Below are 19,407 nucleotides of genomic sequence, written 5' to 3' on the forward strand. Positions count from 1 at the left end.
ATTTCCTGACTTTGTTGTTGATAACACTGCTTCTCCGTTTTACTAGGGACAATAAAAAACATGCTTACAACTAGAATACAATGAAAATTCAAATTAGTAATTTTATTATGCCAATAGTTAAGTAAAATTACAAGTATAAAATTGATAAAATTTAATGAATCGTTATCAAAATGATTTTTTTTCACATGAAGTATACTTCCTTTTTATTAACTGAACCAACAGTAGATAAGAGTCTACATGTACCTTGGTTATTTAATAGGAGTACTATTAAAATGTCCAAATGCAATAAATGAAACTATATATATATAAGAAAGAGCCTAATTGTACGGCGTGAAATAGAGATTGTATAATGCGAAGGCCTGAAGGGAGATACTATCTTTGAAGCTTCATGGAAGAAGACTTCTCCTATCTGGTGGCCTCACATCACATGAGCATTCGTCAACTGTTTAATCTTATATTATTTGTTTAATTAGTGTGTTTATTACCCTGCCACAGGAAAACATATGTAGTCCAAATATGTGGTTATTCCTAGGCTTACCGTCACCAATGCCTTCAATTTATTGAAGTCTGTATAAATAATATTTCTTTTTTTTTGATAAAATGTGAATTTTATTTACCAAAAACTGTAACGGTTTTAATACAGATGCTCGGCGGAGGTAGATGTTAAAGAAGGCCCCAAAAAAAAGTGGAAAAAAGCCTAAAATTAACCAAACGAAGAAGGTGAAGGAAACCTCGTTCAAAAGTAAACCACTGCGACAAGAGATCTTTGAAGTTCCTTCTGGTGATGCGAGCTAGAATGGAGTCTCTGATACTCCGATCTATCTGCTTGAATATTGCTGTGTGGGAGGCGGACATGGCGCTATGCAGTCGGCTGTTTCTCTCTTTCCAGATGTGGAAGATAGCAGTTTGGACTGCAAGCTTCTTTAGAGTTCCGCTGAAGCTACCTTGGTTAGAGAGCATCCACTCAATGATGTCCTTCCATTCTCTAAACATTTGGCTCCTACCAAACCGCGCAAGGACCTGCTGCCAGATGAGAGAGCCAAGCGTACAGTGGATAAAGAGGTGATCGCGGGTCTCTGTTTCACGTTGACAGACACAGCAGAGGGAGGGTCTGTTTGTGCTCCAGTGGGTGGTGCGGGCTCTTACTGGAAGTCTATTGAAGTGCGCAACCCAGAAGTTGAAGGCATACTTGGGGATACATCCCTTATACCAGACTGCTGCAGCCCACTGTTTGGTAGTGTCCCTTTGCCGAAGACATTCCCAAGTAAGCTTTGATGAGAAGCTGGTACTAGAAGAACCCTCTATGTACCAAGTGTAGGTGTCTTCTCCTCTGTCACCACTTGGAGCTGGGGAGTTAAGAAGCGTGAACCTTAGGTTTGCTAGAGAAGCATTCCTTGTCCTAGCAGATGGGAGGATCCAACCAGTAGAGGAAGACGCTTCAGCAACCACAGCAGACTCGTGGATACCTGTAAGCTGGATACTTAGACCTTTAGATAAATCATATTATCAACTAGAAATATACATCCATTGTTAGTTAAGTTATTTCCTCGCTTGGTGTTTCAAACATGCATGTTATCCAATATATTCATTTTCATAAATTTCAAGTTCGTATAGAATTGACTATCTTAATTAGAAGAAAACAAGATGACGTCAACAAAAAGGCTATATAAACAAAATTTATAGGATATTAATTAATAATTCAAAAGAAAATCTTAAATTAAAGTCAAATCATGTAACATGATCAGAGAGGGAAAATACTAGGCATTCAATTGTAGTGTTGTATATATATGTGTAAACCTTGTTCATATGGTAGGCCAAAGGGTGCGTATACCGGTCAATACGCAGGTCACACACGGTGTTTATATGATTTTGTCAACTATGGACTTTGTTAAAAACAAAAACAAAAAAATCCCTTTTCCAATCTTATTTTTAATTTAATTTCATAGCCAAACATATATATACAAATGTCAAATGCTTCACATAGTTGTCAACTTTCATCAGTGACGTAACGCTGCATGGCGTTGAAAAAAGCACATGCATTATTTGCTCTATTTTCTTGTAAAATGTTAGTAATAAATATATAACGAAATACATTTTACTATTTATGATTATAAATTTATACATACGAGCTTTACTCATATACAATTATCGGTAAATCACAAAGAGAAAACATTAGATACATTATATCTTAATAAGCTAGTCCATTTTATTAATAAAGCTTTATATAATAAGATCTACATAAGCTAGCAAATTCTTTTATAAAAAAAAAATACATAAGCTAGCAAATTGTCGTCTTTCCTGTCTCCAATTCTCCAAACCAAACAATTTATTACAGTAGTTCTTTCAAATCAATAGTAATACTTCTTTTGTGGTGCCGTACATAACTATAAGAAAATTTATTTATTTTGATCGCACAATATTAAATCATTTTATTTCATGAGGTGTTGAATCTTGAATAATTAATTTGGTCTCGATCTAAGTTTCCAACTTTTATTTTTCTCTTCGGGATCCGAGCTCCTCTAGCTTTTTATATTACAGAAAAAAATCTTAGTAAACGTTTGATCAACTCAACTTTCATCATTTCATTCATTAATTTTTGTAATAAGAAAAAAAGACTTTCTTGTTAACTATACTATATGTGTACAGTCCATTATATAGTTAAGTAAACAATCGTGGTCGCAATGTGGTTATTTTTTAATTCAGTAAGCAATGAGATATAAAATTAAGACGTCTCACATGATTAAGAAAAACTAATGAGTAGTTACTAATTACATGGAAATGATAAAGCTAGCTCTTTCTTATAGTTTTGTTATTTTCTCGAGTCATTTCGATTACTATGGGACCAGCCCTGTATGTAAAATTGCTTATTTTGCGATAACTAGTATCTTTGAATTTCATTTCAAAGACTAGTGAAGAAATTTAAATATTTCGATGTGAAAAATTGATATGATTGCTTAGTCATCTATAATAAGACAAAGGAAGATTATCAACCGTTGGTCTTATTTAGACAATAAAAGTCTTTGGTCAGCTGAATTAATTAATTTTCTTCTAATTTGAGATAAGTTTGTTTATTTGAGTTCCAGTGTAATTAGTTATGTTCATATGGCCGCACAGTTAAAAATATTAGAAACACAACAGTTCCATAAATTTGCAAGGAAGGAGAAGAAAGTTTTACATGTTTTCAGAAAACGAGTGTGAAAGAAGAAAGGTCAGCAAGTTCAAAAAAAAAAAAAAAAGAAAGGTCAGCTAACATGTCTCTGCAAAACCAGATCAGAGATATTGACGAGCTTTATTAGTCTTTTTAATAACGGTTTATATATAATATACGCTCAGAACTATATATGAATACATTCCATAATATTTTACAAAACAATATATAACTAGAAAAGACCGTCTTGATTTTATTACTTCTGATGTAAATCTGAATGATATCTACAATATATTTTTCTTAATTACTGGTATATATATATATATATATGTTAATTAATGAATTATCTAGTCTAGACACTATTTACAAAGTGATTTTAACACATGTTTTCTCCACGATCATTTTTACTAAATAAATTTGACACGACATACTAGAAATGACAACATGATTTATAACTAAATATGACATAGACAATTATATTTAATGTTTATTTATATTTTTGGTATTTTTTAGACTATGCTAATAAATTATTTATCATTAAAATAAATATATTCAAATATGACATCAAATAATAAATTTTTAGTTATACAAATTTATTACTAATTTGTTTTTCAAAATCTTACAATTTTTCATCTTAATATTATTAGCATCTCTTTTATATATCTACCAATTTTAGAAATACTGTTTAGTTGTACTTTTTGATAATTATACAACTTTTATTTTTATGTCAGTTTTTTCGTTAATTATATATAAACTGATTTAATATTTTATCCAAAATAAATAGATGATAAATCTATCTAACATTATAATTTTAAATATATACATATCTTTTCTTAAATATAATTTAAAATAAGCAAAATAATTTTTTGTTCAATTAAATTAAATTTCTATAAAAATAACAAAATACAAAATAATAATTATTTTTATTTTATATAATTTAAATTTAAAATTTTTGTTACTGCACATAGTGTAGGAAAACAGCTAGTTATTTAAATATGTTGAATAACTAAAGTAATAATAATTAATTATTGTTAGTTCAATTATAACACCAGAGAAAGTTAGAGATGGTTTGATTGAGAATTACTTAAGAGGTAAGAGACAACATATTTTATGCTCTGATTCTAAACTTGAAGAATATATGAGTAATTTGGTTAAAATCTCCTTATAATTTAAAACTATTAATAACAAATAAAGTAACAATCTATATAACACAAAATATAACTGGAAAAAACCAATATTCACAGTTCTACAAGGAGTTTTAACTTTTAAATATGATAAACCCTAATTTCTTGGAAAATGCTAATACATCAGCTTGATAATATCCTTTGTTAGTATAAAATGTTTTAATATGCTAGCAAAGAGTTCCGTGGAATCGCAAGAATACGTGGAGTGCCGTTGGTCTAGTGGGACTAGTCGGTTGACCTCGGTCGCCGGATCTCCACGGTTATCAAAAAAAAAATGCTAGCAAAGAGTTCGTATATATATGATGATGGTCTTCAACAAGAAATACAACTCTAATAAATAATATTTGTGCCATCAACTCGCGCATAGATTTTACAACTACTGACCTAAGGTCAATGGTTTGGATTTAGACATTGAAATAAAACAATCGAAGAAAGAAGTTAAGAGACAACTTGGAGATTCTCTATTGAAATTTAGGTCAATGGTTTGAGATTGGTCACCCAATGAATGTTTAGTTTATTTGGGGTTAAGGCCTTCCATCTCTATGCATTATCCAGGATATATGAATTCAGATTTAATCATTTTTCGTTCTCGCAGAAAATATTGATTAATAAGTTGAAGGAGTACATGTGGATTTAGACAATGAAAATAATTAAACAATCGAAGAAAGAAGTTTAGAGACAACTTGGAGATTCTCTATTGAAATTTAGGTCAATGGTTTGAGATCGGTCACCCACTGAATGATTAGTTTATTTTGGGTTAATGCTCCCATCTCTATGCATTATCCAAGATATATGAATTCAGATTTAATCATTTTTCGTTCTCGTAGAAAATATTAATTAATAGGAGTAAGTTGAAGGAGTACATGTACAGCTAGTAGTACGTATCACTGCTTATTCTTCTCCGTGGAAATTGAGATGTCGGCCGGGTGAAACTCAATTCTTTATACATTTCAAGTTGCTAGAGCATCTTATGGAATATATCGAAGTACTAAGTACTTGTTTTTTTTTTAACAAGTACTTGTCTTTACTAGGGCAACATTCCAAACCTAATAAAACAATGGAACGTTTGAATTATTTTCAGTTTTGTTTTTTTGCAGCAGTTTGGAAATTGGTCTATGTTGCAAAATTGCAAATAGTTGACTGTGTACAGAAATAAATTACAGTGGTTCTCGTTGGCTTCAGCAAAAAAAAATTACGCCATTTACAGATATATTGTATTTGTTGAAAAATCAGTAAACCAGGTAATGATTCGTCTAGTCATTCTTTATAGGAGAGGAACCACTGGAACAAAAAAAAATCTCTCACTATCTTTATTCAACTCGTTTATATTCATTTCATTCAATTTGCATAACATATTGTTTTTACTTTTTAGGTTTAGATGATTTTATATCGGTTTTTCTATCTTAAAATATATCGAGATCAGATCCAAATGAATCAAAAAGAAGAAGAAAAAAACAATGAAAATTTAAAGTAAAAAACAAAATCCAAACATTATCATAATATCCTAAAAGCTGATTCAGATCAAGTCTATTTTATTTTGGTTACTATCAGAAAGAAAAAAAACTTGAACAGAGACCGAAGATTTAAGCTAAAACAGTGATGATCTTTTCTTTTTCATGTTTACCTTTCCTTTCCTTTATGTACAAAGAAGAATTTAAACTAAGAAGCCGAAATTTAAAAGGAAAAAAAAAACAATTCGAAATGCAATGGATAAAAACCCCTCAGTCCTCAACCTTTGGACCTCCGTATAACGCTCCAACTACGTTAAGATCGTCTGGATTATCATCTCTCTCTTGCAGCCAGGCATGACATTCTCTCTCCACTTGACCTCTCAAAACGTCGTCTTCCTCTGAAAGCCATCACATATAAATCTTTTTTATCTATCTAGCCCAATTACCTGCAACTAGTTAAGGCTGTTGTTTCATTAAGTATAATAAGCTGACCTGATGAGAACTTATCCAAAGGGAATTCTAGGAAATAAGTGCAATGCCTGCCTTCTGGATTGCAGTAAGGAGGGCCAAGCACATCTAGAACCGCACACGCTGTTTCCGCTGTGAACCGATGCATGTTACCGCCATCTTCGGGGTACAAGATGGAGGCGTTGCATGGTGCGGTTAACGTTGAGTCCATCTTCAATTTTGCCAGCCGCGTTTTCGGATCTCTCACTGCGACTGAGATAAAATAAAAAGTGATTTTCAGTTTACATTATGATAAGGTATAGATCATAGATTATTGATGCTTTGATGGGTAACATTGCAGAATTTGGTAAACAAAATAATATTATATGGACGACAAAAACTAACTTGTATATCATATGAATAGTAGCTATCGGAATACTCTAATTATCACATTCAGAAAAAAGACATTAACTAAATAGAGTAAAAAGAGTAAAAAGCTTATCCCAAGTAAATTAACAACGTTTAATCTATGCATAACTTCAAGACTTTTATAGTATTATATAACCGAATTACTTTAAAAAGTGAAACCAATGAATATGTGTTCTAATAATTAAAAACGTGAAAATGGAAAAAGCAAACTGTATATCATTCAGCAACTATAGAATAGGGTACATTCCGACACTCAATTATATCACCAGAGGGACATAGAATCTTATTTCCTTAGGGACCAATCCCAAATTGTTGACACACCACACAAGTAGGAAGATCTGACGTACATAGAGTATGTGGTCGGTCCTAAAGTGAGATCAGCCATACGAATCAGCATACATCAGCACTGACATAAGATCTATAATAACTTTTAAGTACATGAAATTGACAGTTGGTTTTTACTTTTGAGTTGAAAACGCATAAAAAGTTGAACACCTCCATTATCAGTATTGCTCTAATTCTTGCCTATAATCTTTTACTAAACTGGGATTATATCTTTGAGATAAATAGTTAAAAGTGGCTACGTTAGAATATCTAAGAACCTACCAAAGACTTATTGTAAGATAATAATAAACCAAAAGGTTTTATAGCTTATGATTTTTCTTGAAATGCAAGTAAGCTTACATGGAGCATCAACCACCCAATCATACGACTTGATGTGCATTGTACCAAAGAGAAGCTTGCTAAAAACTGTCATCCCTGGATGGTTATGAAGAGGAATGACACCAGAAGGCGGCAAACAGAAAATCGCAATCTGCGGTAAAACCCTAACCATGGTTACTTATATCACAAGCAAGAGACAACACAAGTGAGAGAGAGAGAGTGTGTATTTAGTGAAGTTACCGAAAATTGTTCACACTCGTGTAGAGGCAGGTACGTTATCCGTGGTGAAGACCCATTTCTCGGTCCGGGGACTGGTCGGAAAAACGGCATGGTCAGAGCTAATCCGACATCCTCTGGTTTCATATTGTCTATATTTTATATTATCAAAAATTTAAACTTTTATGGAAAACCAAGAACAAGAAATTTGAATCAAGAAGTTAATACCAAGAACTCCTCGTAGCTGTTGGATTTTATCTTCAGACGGAACAACTCCAGGACCGCCGTTGGAGAACACTTCCTTACAAGTAAGCAACAGTCGCCGAACCGCAGTTATCTCTTCCGCCGGAGAATCTGTCTTCTTCGGGCGCCATGCCATCACCATCTTCTTCTTATTATTATTGTTATTCTTCTTCTTCTTCTTGTTTTTATTATGAGGAGACTTAACAGAACTAGGGTTAGAGCTGCTAGCCTTACCTTGATTCTTACTCGGGATCAGTCCCAAAACGTCTTTCTCTTGTTTCATTTCAAACCCCATGAACCTCAAAAAACCCACCAACCAACAAAAGACAGAGACTTTGTCACGGGATCAAACTCAGAACCTATATCATGAAATGGATTGAAAAGACAGAATGAGATATAAAACAGGGGACCAAAGAGAAGAGATACCATTATCGTTACACAAAACCAGGGGCCATTTTCCTATGGGCTGTCTTAGGGGGGGTTAGTGGGAGATGGAATTTTAAGGAGTTGAAGAATTTAAAGATTCTATTGTTATTGGTAACATGATTCTTAGATTCCTAAAAAGTCTTGTGTTATTGCTTTGGTGATTTTAAAATTCCATATAAATCTTTTGTTATTCAAAAAGTTGAGTATTTTCTGATTTGTTAATTCTATTAAATTATGGTGTTATTGGAACAAAGATTCATTACATTTTAACTCATTACTCATAACTTTCAAAATACTATAGTTAACTCATGTATTCTTAAAGTTGAGATGACAAAATCAATATCTCTTTTATCATACGTGATTGTTTATATGTGAGGCACCACCACGTTTTGTTTTTCCTATTGAATAACAATCCTGTTTCTCAATGACCAAAACGTGGCATGAATAAACAATCATACCAACAAACCTCAACCACGTTTTATTTATAACTCAATCATATCATTTTAATGTGACTTGTTTCTCTAAAATGATAAATCCAGAAAATAACACCATCACAAATGAAAAAATAAGTTATAAATCATTGAGAAACGTAGAAGTAACCATTAACGCTGACTTCCAGCTTCTACAGCGTCATTCCACATACTTAAAGCTATTGAGTCTCTCCAGTTGTTAGCATATTCTCTTTGTTGAGATTCGAGAGCACCCACATGTATAACTTCTTCAAAGTTTGCTTGGTCATTGTTTGGAGTGTTCACTTCCTCTGGAAAAGCATCAGACCGACAATGCTTCCGTAGAAAGTTATGTAATCCAGCACAAGCTAAAACCAATTCTGCTCTCTACGATGGACAAAAAGCAAAGAACAATTATGAACGTTCTTTTTCATTATATAGAATTCAACATACCATATTTGCATATATTATATGGAAATTAGATAAATATTAGTAGAAAAAGTTAACATAAATCCCAATAAATCATCACCAATCAAGCCAAAAGAATATATGGATTCTACAAATATGGGAAGACATATTCTTAGAATCAATAAAAATCCTTACAGAATTAAAATTCTATTGATTTTTGAAATCAGTGTGAATCAACTTCCCACTAACCCCCCCTTATATTTTTTAACAGCGGATTCTTTTCTTTTTTTATCCGTTTCGGTCTTCGCAAAGGGGCAAATATGGAAATAAACACACATAAAAAAAATGAAACTATATTACTTGCTACTTGCTTCCTCTGTTTCTTTGGTATAAACTCGGTTATTGTAAACCGGACATTCAATTTTATAAATTAATTCTTGTAAAAATGACTATTTTTCACTTGCGACATCGGTGTGGTATATAAGCAAGCTTCAAGTACGCTATTTTTAATTGGATATGAAATGAAACTGTGGACAAAAAATATACCCGGGATCCCTGTAAAAACCATATATAGTATTAAGTTTGAACCGTTGAACAAAAAAAAAGTATCAAGTTTGAACCTTTTTCCAAATCGTATAGTTGCTTTAATTGAAAGCATTGGTATGTGTTTACTTTAAGGAAATGTCGGGGTTGCCCCTCAAATATTTCTTTTTACGAGTATGCATTGCAAGTAGTGAGTACTAGGAATCTTTGTTTTTTTGTTATTATTAATATTATACACTTCTGTTTCATATGATATATTGGCTATTTTTAGCATCACATCATATCTTTGTCAATATATTATTAGCCAATATACATTATCATTTATATTTAAAATTTTCTAGTTTCTGACAATTAAGATTGAATTCAATTAAAATAAAAGACAATAAAGATTGAAGCCCATAACAACCCGGTATTTGTCGCCATATCGGAATAAGTTGACTATTTAATTCTAATTCATAAGTAGTATTTGTTGCTTTTGATTAAAAAAACTAGTATTTGTTTCCAAATCGGAATTAGTTAATTATTTAATCCTAATTCCTAACTATGTTCAAACTTATTAATTTGCGAAACAGGTATTGTTAAACCAAAAAAAACAGATCAAGCTAGTAGCCGTGTATATATAATATACTAGGATAAGATCCGCGCCTTGCGCGGGATTAAGTTATTATTTTTATTATATTTTGGAGAATGAAACAATAGTTTGGCTTCATTTGGATTACGGGTGTTCAACCCGGATATCGGGTTGGTTTCGTTCGGTTCGGTTTTTTCGGTATTTGGTTAGTAAAATATAACTACTATTCTAAATCTATATTTACTTTGACTTTAGTCTTTCACATACTTTTGAAAGATTTCAACTGGACGACTAAATTGATCAGCCAATCTTGTTGCTTTAAATCATTAGTATTTATATATATATATATATATATATATATATATATATTATTTAGTTTGAATATTTATTAAATAAAAATTCATATGCGTTATATTTTATGATCATTTGTAACTTATTATAACAAAAAAATAATCTATTGATCACAAAATTTTCAGAGTGAGAATATTCAAATTTCTAATAATATATAGACGTTTTGAAAAATTCAAATATAACATATAAAAAAAATATAAATGTTTTTATTATATATTTAATGTGATTTTTTAATATCTTTCAATAATATAAAATTAAAAAAAAAGAACTAAGATACCAAAATTGTTATCAAATATTTATTATTCATAATAATTAATTTTCATATATACGTTAATCATATTAGGTAATTTCGTAGCTTCTAATTAAGGAAAGTGCAAAAAAATTTTTGGTAGATTATTTATCAATTCGATAGTTAGTTTAATAAAAAATATAATGTAAGTCAAGATGGACCAACCTATTTTTCTAAGAATAGTATATTTTATATAGTCATTTATTAAATGAGAATTTATAATCATACAGTTCTATGATCATTCATATCATTTTATAACTGAATATTTAAATCATCGATAACAAAATTTTCAATGTGAAATCTTTAATAAGTTTATAATTTATAAATGTTTTTGAAAATTCATTGAAAGTTTTAATATTAAAATATTTATGTAATCTTATGGTATATAGTATAATCTATATATATATATATATATATATAAGTATATATGTTTTATTATTAAATGATATTTTTTACTCATATGGTTTTAAAATAATGTGTATATTCTTATAATATTAAATAAAAGTTCATATTAATACAATTTTATGATCATTTGTAACTTATTATGACAAAAAAAATAATCTATTGATCACAAAATTTTCAGAGTGGGGATCTTCAAATTTCTAATAATTTATAGACGTTTTGAAAAATTCAAAATATAACATATAAGAAAAATTATAATTATTTATATTATATATTTAATGTGATTTTTAAATATATTTTAATAATATAAAATTAAAAAAAGAACTAAGATACAAAAATTGTTATCAAATATTTATTATTCATTATAATTAATTTTCACATATACGTTAATCATATTAGGTAATTTCGTAGCTTTTATTTAAGGAAAGTGCAAAACATTTTTTGGTACGTTATTTATCAATTCGATAGTTAGTTTAATAAAAAGTGTAATATAAGTTAAGATGAACTAACCTATTTTTCTAGGAATAGTATATTTTGTATAGTTATTTATTAAATAAGAATTTATAATCATACGGTTCTATGATCGTTCATATCGTTTTATAACAAAATATTTAAATCATCGATAACAAAATTTTCAATCTGAAATTTTTAATAAATTTATAATTTATAAATGTTCTTGAAAATTCATTGAAAGTTTTAATATTAAAATATTTATGTAATCTTATGGTATATAGTGTTTAATATATATATATATATATATTTATTTTATTATTAAATGATATTTTTTACTCATATGGTTTTAAAATCATGTGTATCTTCTTATAATAAAAATGTTAAACCATTGATCATTAATTTTTAACATAATAATTTTAATAGTTTTAGTCATTTATTGTCGTTTTTAAAAATTCAAAATATAACATATACGAAAAAATCTAAATTTTATTTTTATAGCTAATTTGATTGTTTAATTTATTTTAATAATATAAAATTAAATAAAAAATGATGGAGGAGATATACATTGTTATCAAATCTTTATTATTAAACTCATTAATTGTCATATATATATTAGTCATTTATGGTAATTCCGTAGGTTTTATTTAAGGAAAGAAAATATCATATCATATCATTATATCATATAGTTTGACCAACTTATGTATCTAACAACATATAAAAATCGAATGTGGACCTACTTATTTTTCAATTGAATATAATTGACTACCTAATTGAGTGCCACCTATGCATTGGGGCCTCTTTTAATTAATACAAAATTGAGGTTACATCTTTTCAAATGTTCCTCAATTAATATATAAGGGATTATATATGTGTATTTAAGTAGCCGACAAAAATGTGTATTTAGGTATTTAGATTTCTTTAATATCATCGCCATCCATCCCCTTTAAACACGTTTAGAGACAACAAAAAAAATGACTATAGCTGATTGCACATACCAAAAATTTAAATTTTTTGAAGAGGTAACGCATTTTAGTAAGTTATATTAATTCGGGATATATTTTTTACAATAGACTCATATCCGCGTTAGAACTTTTCTAACAATTTTTTTTTTGGAATAGTACATTTTGCGTGTTTAGCATAGTTAAATCTATGTTACTTTATAATCAAATTTTAAATATTAATCGAAATGTCACCCAGTATGAATTTGCTGAAATACAAGAGAAGTCATCACAAAAGTACAAGAATGAGCTATTTCACTTACGCTTTAATAACTCTTGTTGCTGTGTTTGTTCTTAAGTCTTAACACAAAAATACATATACAAATTAAAACGCTTTTAATTTTCACCCCTTAATTCTGTAATATCCTGATCTAGATAGAATCAAAAAATCAAAATGGTGAAAAAATTGTCTTTAATTAAGACAATGAAGTAATAAAAAGGAGATGTTCTAACAGCGTCTACCGACTCTGCAATCAAGTGCTCCTGCGTATTTGGTCAGCTTAGAAACAGCATATCCATTTTTAGGTTTAATCATTTGTTTTCTCGTGTGAGCACTTTTGTAATGAGGATCCCCAGATTGTCTGAAAAAAGCTCCGTTCATGAATATATCTTTCTCAGATCTCCATGTCCAGTGTTTCCACTCGTCTTCCGAAGCATAATCCCTCTTTGTCACCTACGTTAATTATTTTTTTCATTAGTTTACATGCATTGTTACCCTTTTTTTGCTGGCTTTTCAGTTACCTCTTTGTAATAAGGTAAGTGTGGAGGAGCTATGAATCGGTTTCCGTGGCTGAGAATAGTCGGCCCTTGACTACCTCCGATAGCGTAAAGCTCCCAATGAGTGTAGTCATTGTTCACAACGTGAACAAATCCCCATCGGATCCTTGGCATCCTCTGTACAAGCCCTTTACCAAAATGGTTATAAGCCACTGTGACTTGCATCTTCTGGTCCGCTTCATTCATATTGTTTTGCGCACCAAGCAACATCACCTACACAAACAACATTTGTATTCTAGTAGCTATTGTTCATAATAAATGTAACGTTAGAATCTAGGTTATGTCGCATATTTTGCATGATGTAAAGACGATTTGACTAGTGTTAAAAAAAGAATCTAGGTTATATGGGTAATGAACTCACGTCGTTGTGGTGAGTGAAGTGAGAGTTGGAGATTGTAATGGCAGTGGATCCAACAATGGCATCAATGAGTCCATCTTGACATTTCGACATCGAAACATGGTCAATCCATATGTTAGACGAGCCGTATATAGATAGACCGTCACCATCGGCTCTAGTCCTCATTCCAAAATGGTCTACCGAGTCTCGGATCATACCACCGTTACTCTCGGAAATGTGGTGAATGTGCAGTCCATGGATAATAACATTTCTCACAAACTGCATCGTTATCCCTGCGCCATGTGCGATATGGACATCAGCTCCACGTGCATCGATCGTCTTGTCGCTATTAACCAAAAGCTCTTGACTTAAACGAATGCTCATGTCGTTCTTGAAAATGATCCAGAGAGGTTCCTTTTGAATCACGGCGTGACGCAATGTCCCTGGTATAGGGTTCACCATGTCCTCGTCGAGGTTGCTTGTAACCACGTAGATACGTCCACGTTTCCCACCGGTCGTCCCGTGGCCGAACCCGCGGACACATTTTGCAAGCTTCTTACGACGGTTAGCCCAATTCGAACGGCAACGCCAGCATTTATCAATCGGGTTACTTGCTGTACACGGTCCCTTAAGCTTGCTCCATTTTCCTTTGCCTTTACCTTTTAAGCTTCTTCTAGTGCTGTTCTTCGAGTTTCCGACCATTTCAATGACCTCAGTTCCCTCCTCTTCAGGCTTTGTGCTGCTATCTTCCTCTGTCGCGGTAACATCAGTAGAGTTGCTGTTATCTTCCTCTGTAGCGGTAACATCAGTAGAGTTGCTACTATGTTCCTCTGTCGTGGTATCATCAGTAGAGTTGCTGTATACAAATATATATATACACCAAACCAAAACAAAATCAAACATTAGTAATTTTATTGGTTCAAAGTTATAAATATAGACTTGACTTACTCGTAGTGACGTTCATGAAAGTGATCCACGATTTCGTAAGGATCAGAATGATAAGCTTGAAGAGTGAACTCTCGGGCTTCGTCGGCTCGTTGTGACCAATACTCGTCCAACTCCGAAATGTTGGCTTTTATGGTCGGAATCAGACCAGCAATACAGAACACACACATCAACTTTAACAACCTAGCCATCTCCATCTTTTAAAAATTACGTTTGATCTAAAGAAAAACAAAACAGTTTTTATATGAAAATATAAATATTTTTCCCTTGTTTTCTTAAGGGGATAAGATTTAAATGAAAAATTACTAAGCTTTCAACATGGCTTTAGGTCGTTTTCTGTTTTATTTTTCTTTTGAGAGCCTAAAGCCTTACGATGATGAAACGTACTGCGAATTTTCAGAAACGTGAATGATTGGTGTTTAAATAAACTTGATTAAGAAGCAATCTCCAATTTTAGGAAGTTACCGCTAAGGATGGAGGGCCGTCATTCTTTATCTGTGGACAATTTCTATGTTTTTATTTTTAAAATTATTATTTTTAGCTCCCAATTTATTTTCTTTGTTTTTCATCTGGGGTAAAAATAGGATTATTTATAAGTTTTTAATGATAACATGTTCTGGGATATGCTTTACATTTATTGATCTATTAGTTCAGTTTAAAAGGTTATGACTACATGTTATGTTTTCTTTGTTCATAAAGGTCATTGCTTTTGTATTTATTAATATTAGTCTTTCACTTCAAAAGATAATAATAAAAAGAACTAAGAAGTGTATCTTTCATTGGGTATGAAGCTTAAATATGGTTAAAATTAAGTTGTTGATGGGTACAACTATATATATCCTCTATTGGTACCAAATTTTTTTTCAGAAAGCCTCAGTTTGACTATAATTTAAGAATTTTTGATAAATTTAAGAAAATAACTTAAAGTAAATACTTATACAACTGTTAAATTTCTACCAAATGAAAATAATAAAATTTGATTTGGAGTTAATTATGTTGCTAATATTTTCCATATTAACACATTGTAGTTAACATTTTTTTAAAAGAACTCCATGAGGCTTTGATTCGTTTTCACAGACAAATTCAGCTTTCAATTGTTCCAAAGTTTCTCAGTTCAATCTAAAATGGTAAGCATTTTCTTCCTTCTTGTTAGAAGCAAACTTAAAAGACAGACAGTTCTCTATTTTTAGCAAAAAAAAAAAGACACAATGTTCTACGTATATTTATAAATGGAAAATGCTTATTTCTCAATTTTCAAAACATATTTGGAAACAAACAAATATTATGCTTGATGATTACTTCCCTCCCAATTCACTTCTTTATTCTTTTTGTTTTTATTTTCATCATAAGCCTATGATCTTAGTTGGAAGAATATCGGCTAAGTATTATGTACACTCCATGTGTATTATACCTTGTACTGTGTATCCTTTTTGACCTGATATGGTCATACGTTATACAGTAGGCTACCCATTATATATGCATAAAAGAGACATTATTGTTATTTTCAATTTAATTTAAGTATCTTATGCAAGAAAAAATCAAAGGCTATAGAATTAAAGTTCTGTTGGAGCATATTTAGCTCTTCTTTGTTCATGCAAAAGACAAATTAAACAGCCTTCTCTTTCTCTTTTGTTGTTTTTCCTCCTTTAGTAATATATATTTGGTGAGAAGAAAATGGCAAAAAATTAAAGAAAATGATTGGTTATTGTATGCTAAACCCATCTCCACAAGAATTGGCCAAGCTGTTTTGTAACAATAACAAGAAAATAAATTTAAGTGCAGAATTTCTACAAACCCAGGCTTTAACTTCCTCATCATTTTTCCCCTTAAAACAAAAATTCCATTGTGGAATCAAACAGCTTGAAATTCAAGAGTTTAACATTTGAACAAAAGAAAGAAAAAAGCCATCGACTTTACCAATATATATATATACCACAAGATCAAACAGATTTTTTCCCATTATAATTGAAAGAAAACTGTGCCTTCTATTTTCTTTCAGATCTTTCATTGTTTTTTTCTTTGGGTTTTTATTGTATGAAATTAAATAGTTTCAGACAATAAACCCCAATTGTTTAATATATAGGGAAAAGATGATCTCTTGGCTTGATGTCTACCATGTTTTTTCAGCAACGGTTCCTCTCTATGTTGCAATGATCCTAGGTTACCTCTCTGCAAAACATCTAAATATCTTCTCTCTCGAACAATGCGCAGGCATCAACAAATTCGTCGCTAAATTCTCGGTCCCTTTGCTTTCTTTCCAAGTAATCTCCCAAAACAACCCTTTTAAAATGAGCCCTAGACTCATTCTCTCAGACATTCTCCAGAAAATCTTCGCCTTTGTTGTATTAGCCGTGGTTTTAAGATTCTGGCATCCAACAGGAGGAAGAGGAGGAAAGTTGGGTTGGATCATAACCGGATTATCTGTATCCGTGTTGCCAAACACTCTCATTCTTGGAATCCCAATCTTAAGTGCCATCGATGGAGATGCAGCTGTGAACATCTTGGTGCAGATTGTTGTCTTGCAGAGCTTGATTTGGTACAACATCTTGCTCTTCTTATTCGAGATTAATGCCGCGAGGAAGATAACATCTTCTGGAGCTTCCATAGAACACAGAGGTAGCTAATATATTTATATATTTTTCACCTTTTCAGTAAAAAAATTCCTTTAGCATTTATCCTAATCAAAGATGTGTTTCTTGTAAAACAAGGCAATGACAATGAAGAAGCTGATATAGAGCAAGAGCCAAAAGAAGAAGTAGCAATAGTGAGAACAAGATCTCCTGGAACTGGGAAGATTCTATTGAAGGCTTGGCAAAAGCTTATAATCAATCCTAATACATACGCAGCGTTGTTTGGATTAGTTTGGGCTACTTTACATTTCAGGTGAAACAGTTTCATCTTATATATCTTAAAATTCAATCAGCATAATCAGTTTGTTTTGAAAATGAATTGATAAATCAACTTACACATGTAAAGGTTTATTTTTCTCTTTTTAAAAAAGAAAAGCGAACAGAACCTATAGATTTAGTAATGCTTCTTCTACTTTCGGCTTTCTGTTTCATTAATTTTTTAATGTACAAATTCAACTTTAAAAGAAAAAATATCTAAGTGGGATAGTCTAATGATATTCCACCTATTCAGATTTGTTATTTATTATAGTTTATAACATAAAATGTGTCTCATTATTTCTTGTTTTCCTATAGATTGGGATGGAAATTGCCTGAGATGATCGGTAAATCAGTACATATGATATCTGATGGAGGCTTAGGAATGGCCATGTTCAGCTTAGGTAATCACTCCATATATTCTATATAATAGTTTCACAATGAACCAACTCAAAATAAAATATGAAACATACTGGAAGTTTCAAAACAAGTATAGATTCAACTCATAAGATTTTTTTTTTGTTAGGCTAATATTAAGCAAACATATATATATATATATATATATATATATATATAAGATAGATAACAAATGTATATAGCTCACTGGAGCTTTATTTAGTGTAAGGAAAGTATAAATCAAAAGATTAATTAATTTAGGAACACCAAGGTCAAAAGTTCTTTGATTGATATAATTAAATGGAAAAGAAGTGGCAACTCTCAAAGTTACTTTACATTGATATTTTAACACATTTGTTTATACAAATTACTTTATAAAAACCATATTACATGGCTTTGGATCTTGTTATCAATGCTTTGATAAAACAGGTCTTTTCATGGCATCACAAAGTAGTATCATAGCATGTGGAACAAAAATGGCGATCATAACAATGGTCCTCAAGTTTGTAATAGGACCAGCTCTTATGGTTGCTTCTGCATTTAGCATCAGGTTACGAAGTACTCTTTTCAGAGTCACAGTTTTACAGGTAAACAACTTGAAATTTGCAATCCATTAATAAGTGTTTTATCAAAACAATAATCAGTTTCTTCTGATTTATGTTGTTGTAGGCTGCATTGCCACAAGGGATTGTGCCATTTGTTTTCGCAAAAGAGTATAATGTTAATCCGGAAATCGCTAGTACGGGGTAAATATATTGTCATTTCTCTCTTTTTTCAAAATTTCATTGTGTGGTTTTAATTATTTTGTATTTTTTTTCAGGGTGATATTTGGAATGATAATTTCCTTACCAATAACTTTGGCATATTATTTTGTATTGGACCTATGAATACGACATGTATATGTCATTAATATTTAAAGTTTTATTATTGCTTTTTTTTTGTTTGTTTTGTTTTAAGAGCTTGTATTTTGTAGGGTTTATATCACATTCTAGGCATGGGATTTTAAGATACTGATTGATAAAGCTAATGTCCAATCATTCTCTATGTATTTTCAATCAGTTTCTGATGATATTAAATCTTAATTTGCCAAATATAATTTCCGTAAGCTAATAGAGAAGTAAATGATGTAAATCAATAAGAACATCATTTAAAGTAACACTAAAAGCATCTAAACAAAATTCAATAACAAATCAGATGGTGATGCAATGAAAGATTACTAAAATCTAAATATATAGAACGAGTAAAAAAAATGATTTAAACAAAGAGAACTTTGGGGAAGAAGTAAAAAATATATAAGAGAAGCCGGCCTGTGTGCCACGCAATGAAAATGGAAAAGGCCAAAATAAAAATAAAATAAAGAATGGACGAGGAGATAAATGAAAAAAAATTACTTGGT

General features: G+C 30.9%; 3 protein-coding genes across 6 annotated transcripts; 1 reads left to right on the forward strand and 2 right to left on the reverse strand.

Annotated features, from left to right (window-relative positions):
* Window positions 1-5,796: 5,796 nt before the first annotated feature.
* On the reverse strand, window positions 5,797-8,212 carry LOC106370560 (plant cysteine oxidase 1-like). 4 transcript variants are annotated; one of them, XM_013810562.3, is made up of 5 exons: window positions 7,767-8,212; window positions 7,563-7,690; window positions 7,344-7,473; window positions 6,276-6,497; window positions 5,797-6,181 (listed from the first exon to the last, which is right to left on the reverse strand). In XM_013810562.3, the coding sequence occupies exons 1-5, from the start codon at window positions 8,074-8,076 to the stop codon at window positions 6,054-6,056; spliced, it is 918 nt and encodes a 305-aa protein (XP_013666016.1). In that variant the 5' UTR covers window positions 8,077-8,212; the 3' UTR covers window positions 5,797-6,053. The 4 variants fall into 4 exon arrangements, with proteins under 4 accessions (XP_013666016.1, XP_013666015.1, XP_013666018.1 ...); XM_013810561.3 differs by having other exon boundaries at window positions 6,276-6,503; XM_013810564.3 differs by having other exon boundaries at window positions 6,276-6,503; window positions 7,563-7,633; window positions 7,767-8,185.
* A 4,696-nt stretch (window positions 8,213-12,908) lies between these two features.
* LOC106370559 (probable pectate lyase 19) lies at window positions 12,909-15,135 on the reverse strand. The gene is made up of 4 exons (XM_022693519.2): window positions 14,734-15,135; window positions 13,810-14,641; window positions 13,413-13,661; window positions 12,909-13,344 (listed from the first exon to the last, which is right to left on the reverse strand). Exons 1-4 carry the CDS (start codon window positions 14,925-14,927, stop codon window positions 13,120-13,122), a joined length of 1,500 nt encoding a protein of 499 aa, XP_022549240.1. The 5' UTR covers window positions 14,928-15,135; the 3' UTR covers window positions 12,909-13,119.
* A 129-nt stretch (window positions 15,136-15,264) lies between these two features.
* On the forward strand, window positions 15,265-19,353 carry LOC106433193 (auxin efflux carrier component 8-like). Its single transcript, XM_048742303.1, has 6 exons — window positions 15,265-17,346; window positions 17,439-17,613; window positions 17,934-18,019; window positions 18,441-18,598; window positions 18,681-18,757; window positions 18,832-19,353. The coding sequence occupies exons 1-6, from the start codon at window positions 16,821-16,823 to the stop codon at window positions 18,896-18,898; spliced, it is 1,089 nt and encodes a 362-aa protein (XP_048598260.1). The 5' UTR covers window positions 15,265-16,820; the 3' UTR covers window positions 18,899-19,353.
* The last annotated feature ends 54 nt before the right edge of the window (window positions 19,354-19,407 follow it).

This window comes from Brassica napus, chromosome A10 (genome assembly GCF_020379485.1).
Source record: "Brassica napus cultivar Da-Ae chromosome A10, Da-Ae, whole genome shotgun sequence".
NCBI classification, from domain to species: Eukaryota; Viridiplantae; Streptophyta; class Magnoliopsida; order Brassicales; family Brassicaceae; genus Brassica; species Brassica napus.

Bases quoted from the DNA above. Each gene is read 5' to 3' on its own strand.
- LOC106370560 (XM_013810561.3), bottom strand. From the start codon at position 8,076: ATGGGGTTTGAAATGAAACAAGAGAAAGACGTTTTGGGACTGATCCCG. The intron at 6,504-7,343 runs GTAAGCTTACTT...ATTTTATCTCAG, and splicing joins TTGGGTGGTTGATGCTCCAT to TCGCAGTGAGAGATCCGAAA. The intron at 6,182-6,275 runs GTCAGCTTATTA...GATGGCTTTCAG, and splicing joins TTTGGATAAGTTCTCATCAG to AGGAAGACGACGTTTTGAGA.
- LOC106370559 (XM_022693519.2), bottom strand. From the start codon at position 14,927: ATGGAGATGGCTAGGTTGTTAAAGTTGATGTGTGTGTTCTGTATTGCT. The intron at 14,642-14,733 runs GTAAGTCAAGTC...ATTTGTATACAG, and splicing joins TTTCATGAACGTCACTACGA to CAACTCTACTGATGATACCA. The intron at 13,662-13,809 runs GTGAGTTCATTA...TTGTTTGTGTAG, and splicing joins ACTTCACTCACCACAACGAC to GTGATGTTGCTTGGTGCGCA.
- LOC106433193 (XM_048742303.1), top strand. From the start codon at position 16,821: ATGATCTCTTGGCTTGATGTCTACCATGTTTTTTCAGCAACGGTTCCT. The intron at 18,599-18,680 runs GTAAACAACTTG...ATGTTGTTGTAG, and splicing joins TCAGAGTCACAGTTTTACAG to GCTGCATTGCCACAAGGGAT. The intron at 18,758-18,831 runs GTAAATATATTG...ATTTTTTTTCAG, and splicing joins CCGGAAATCGCTAGTACGGG to GGTGATATTTGGAATGATAA.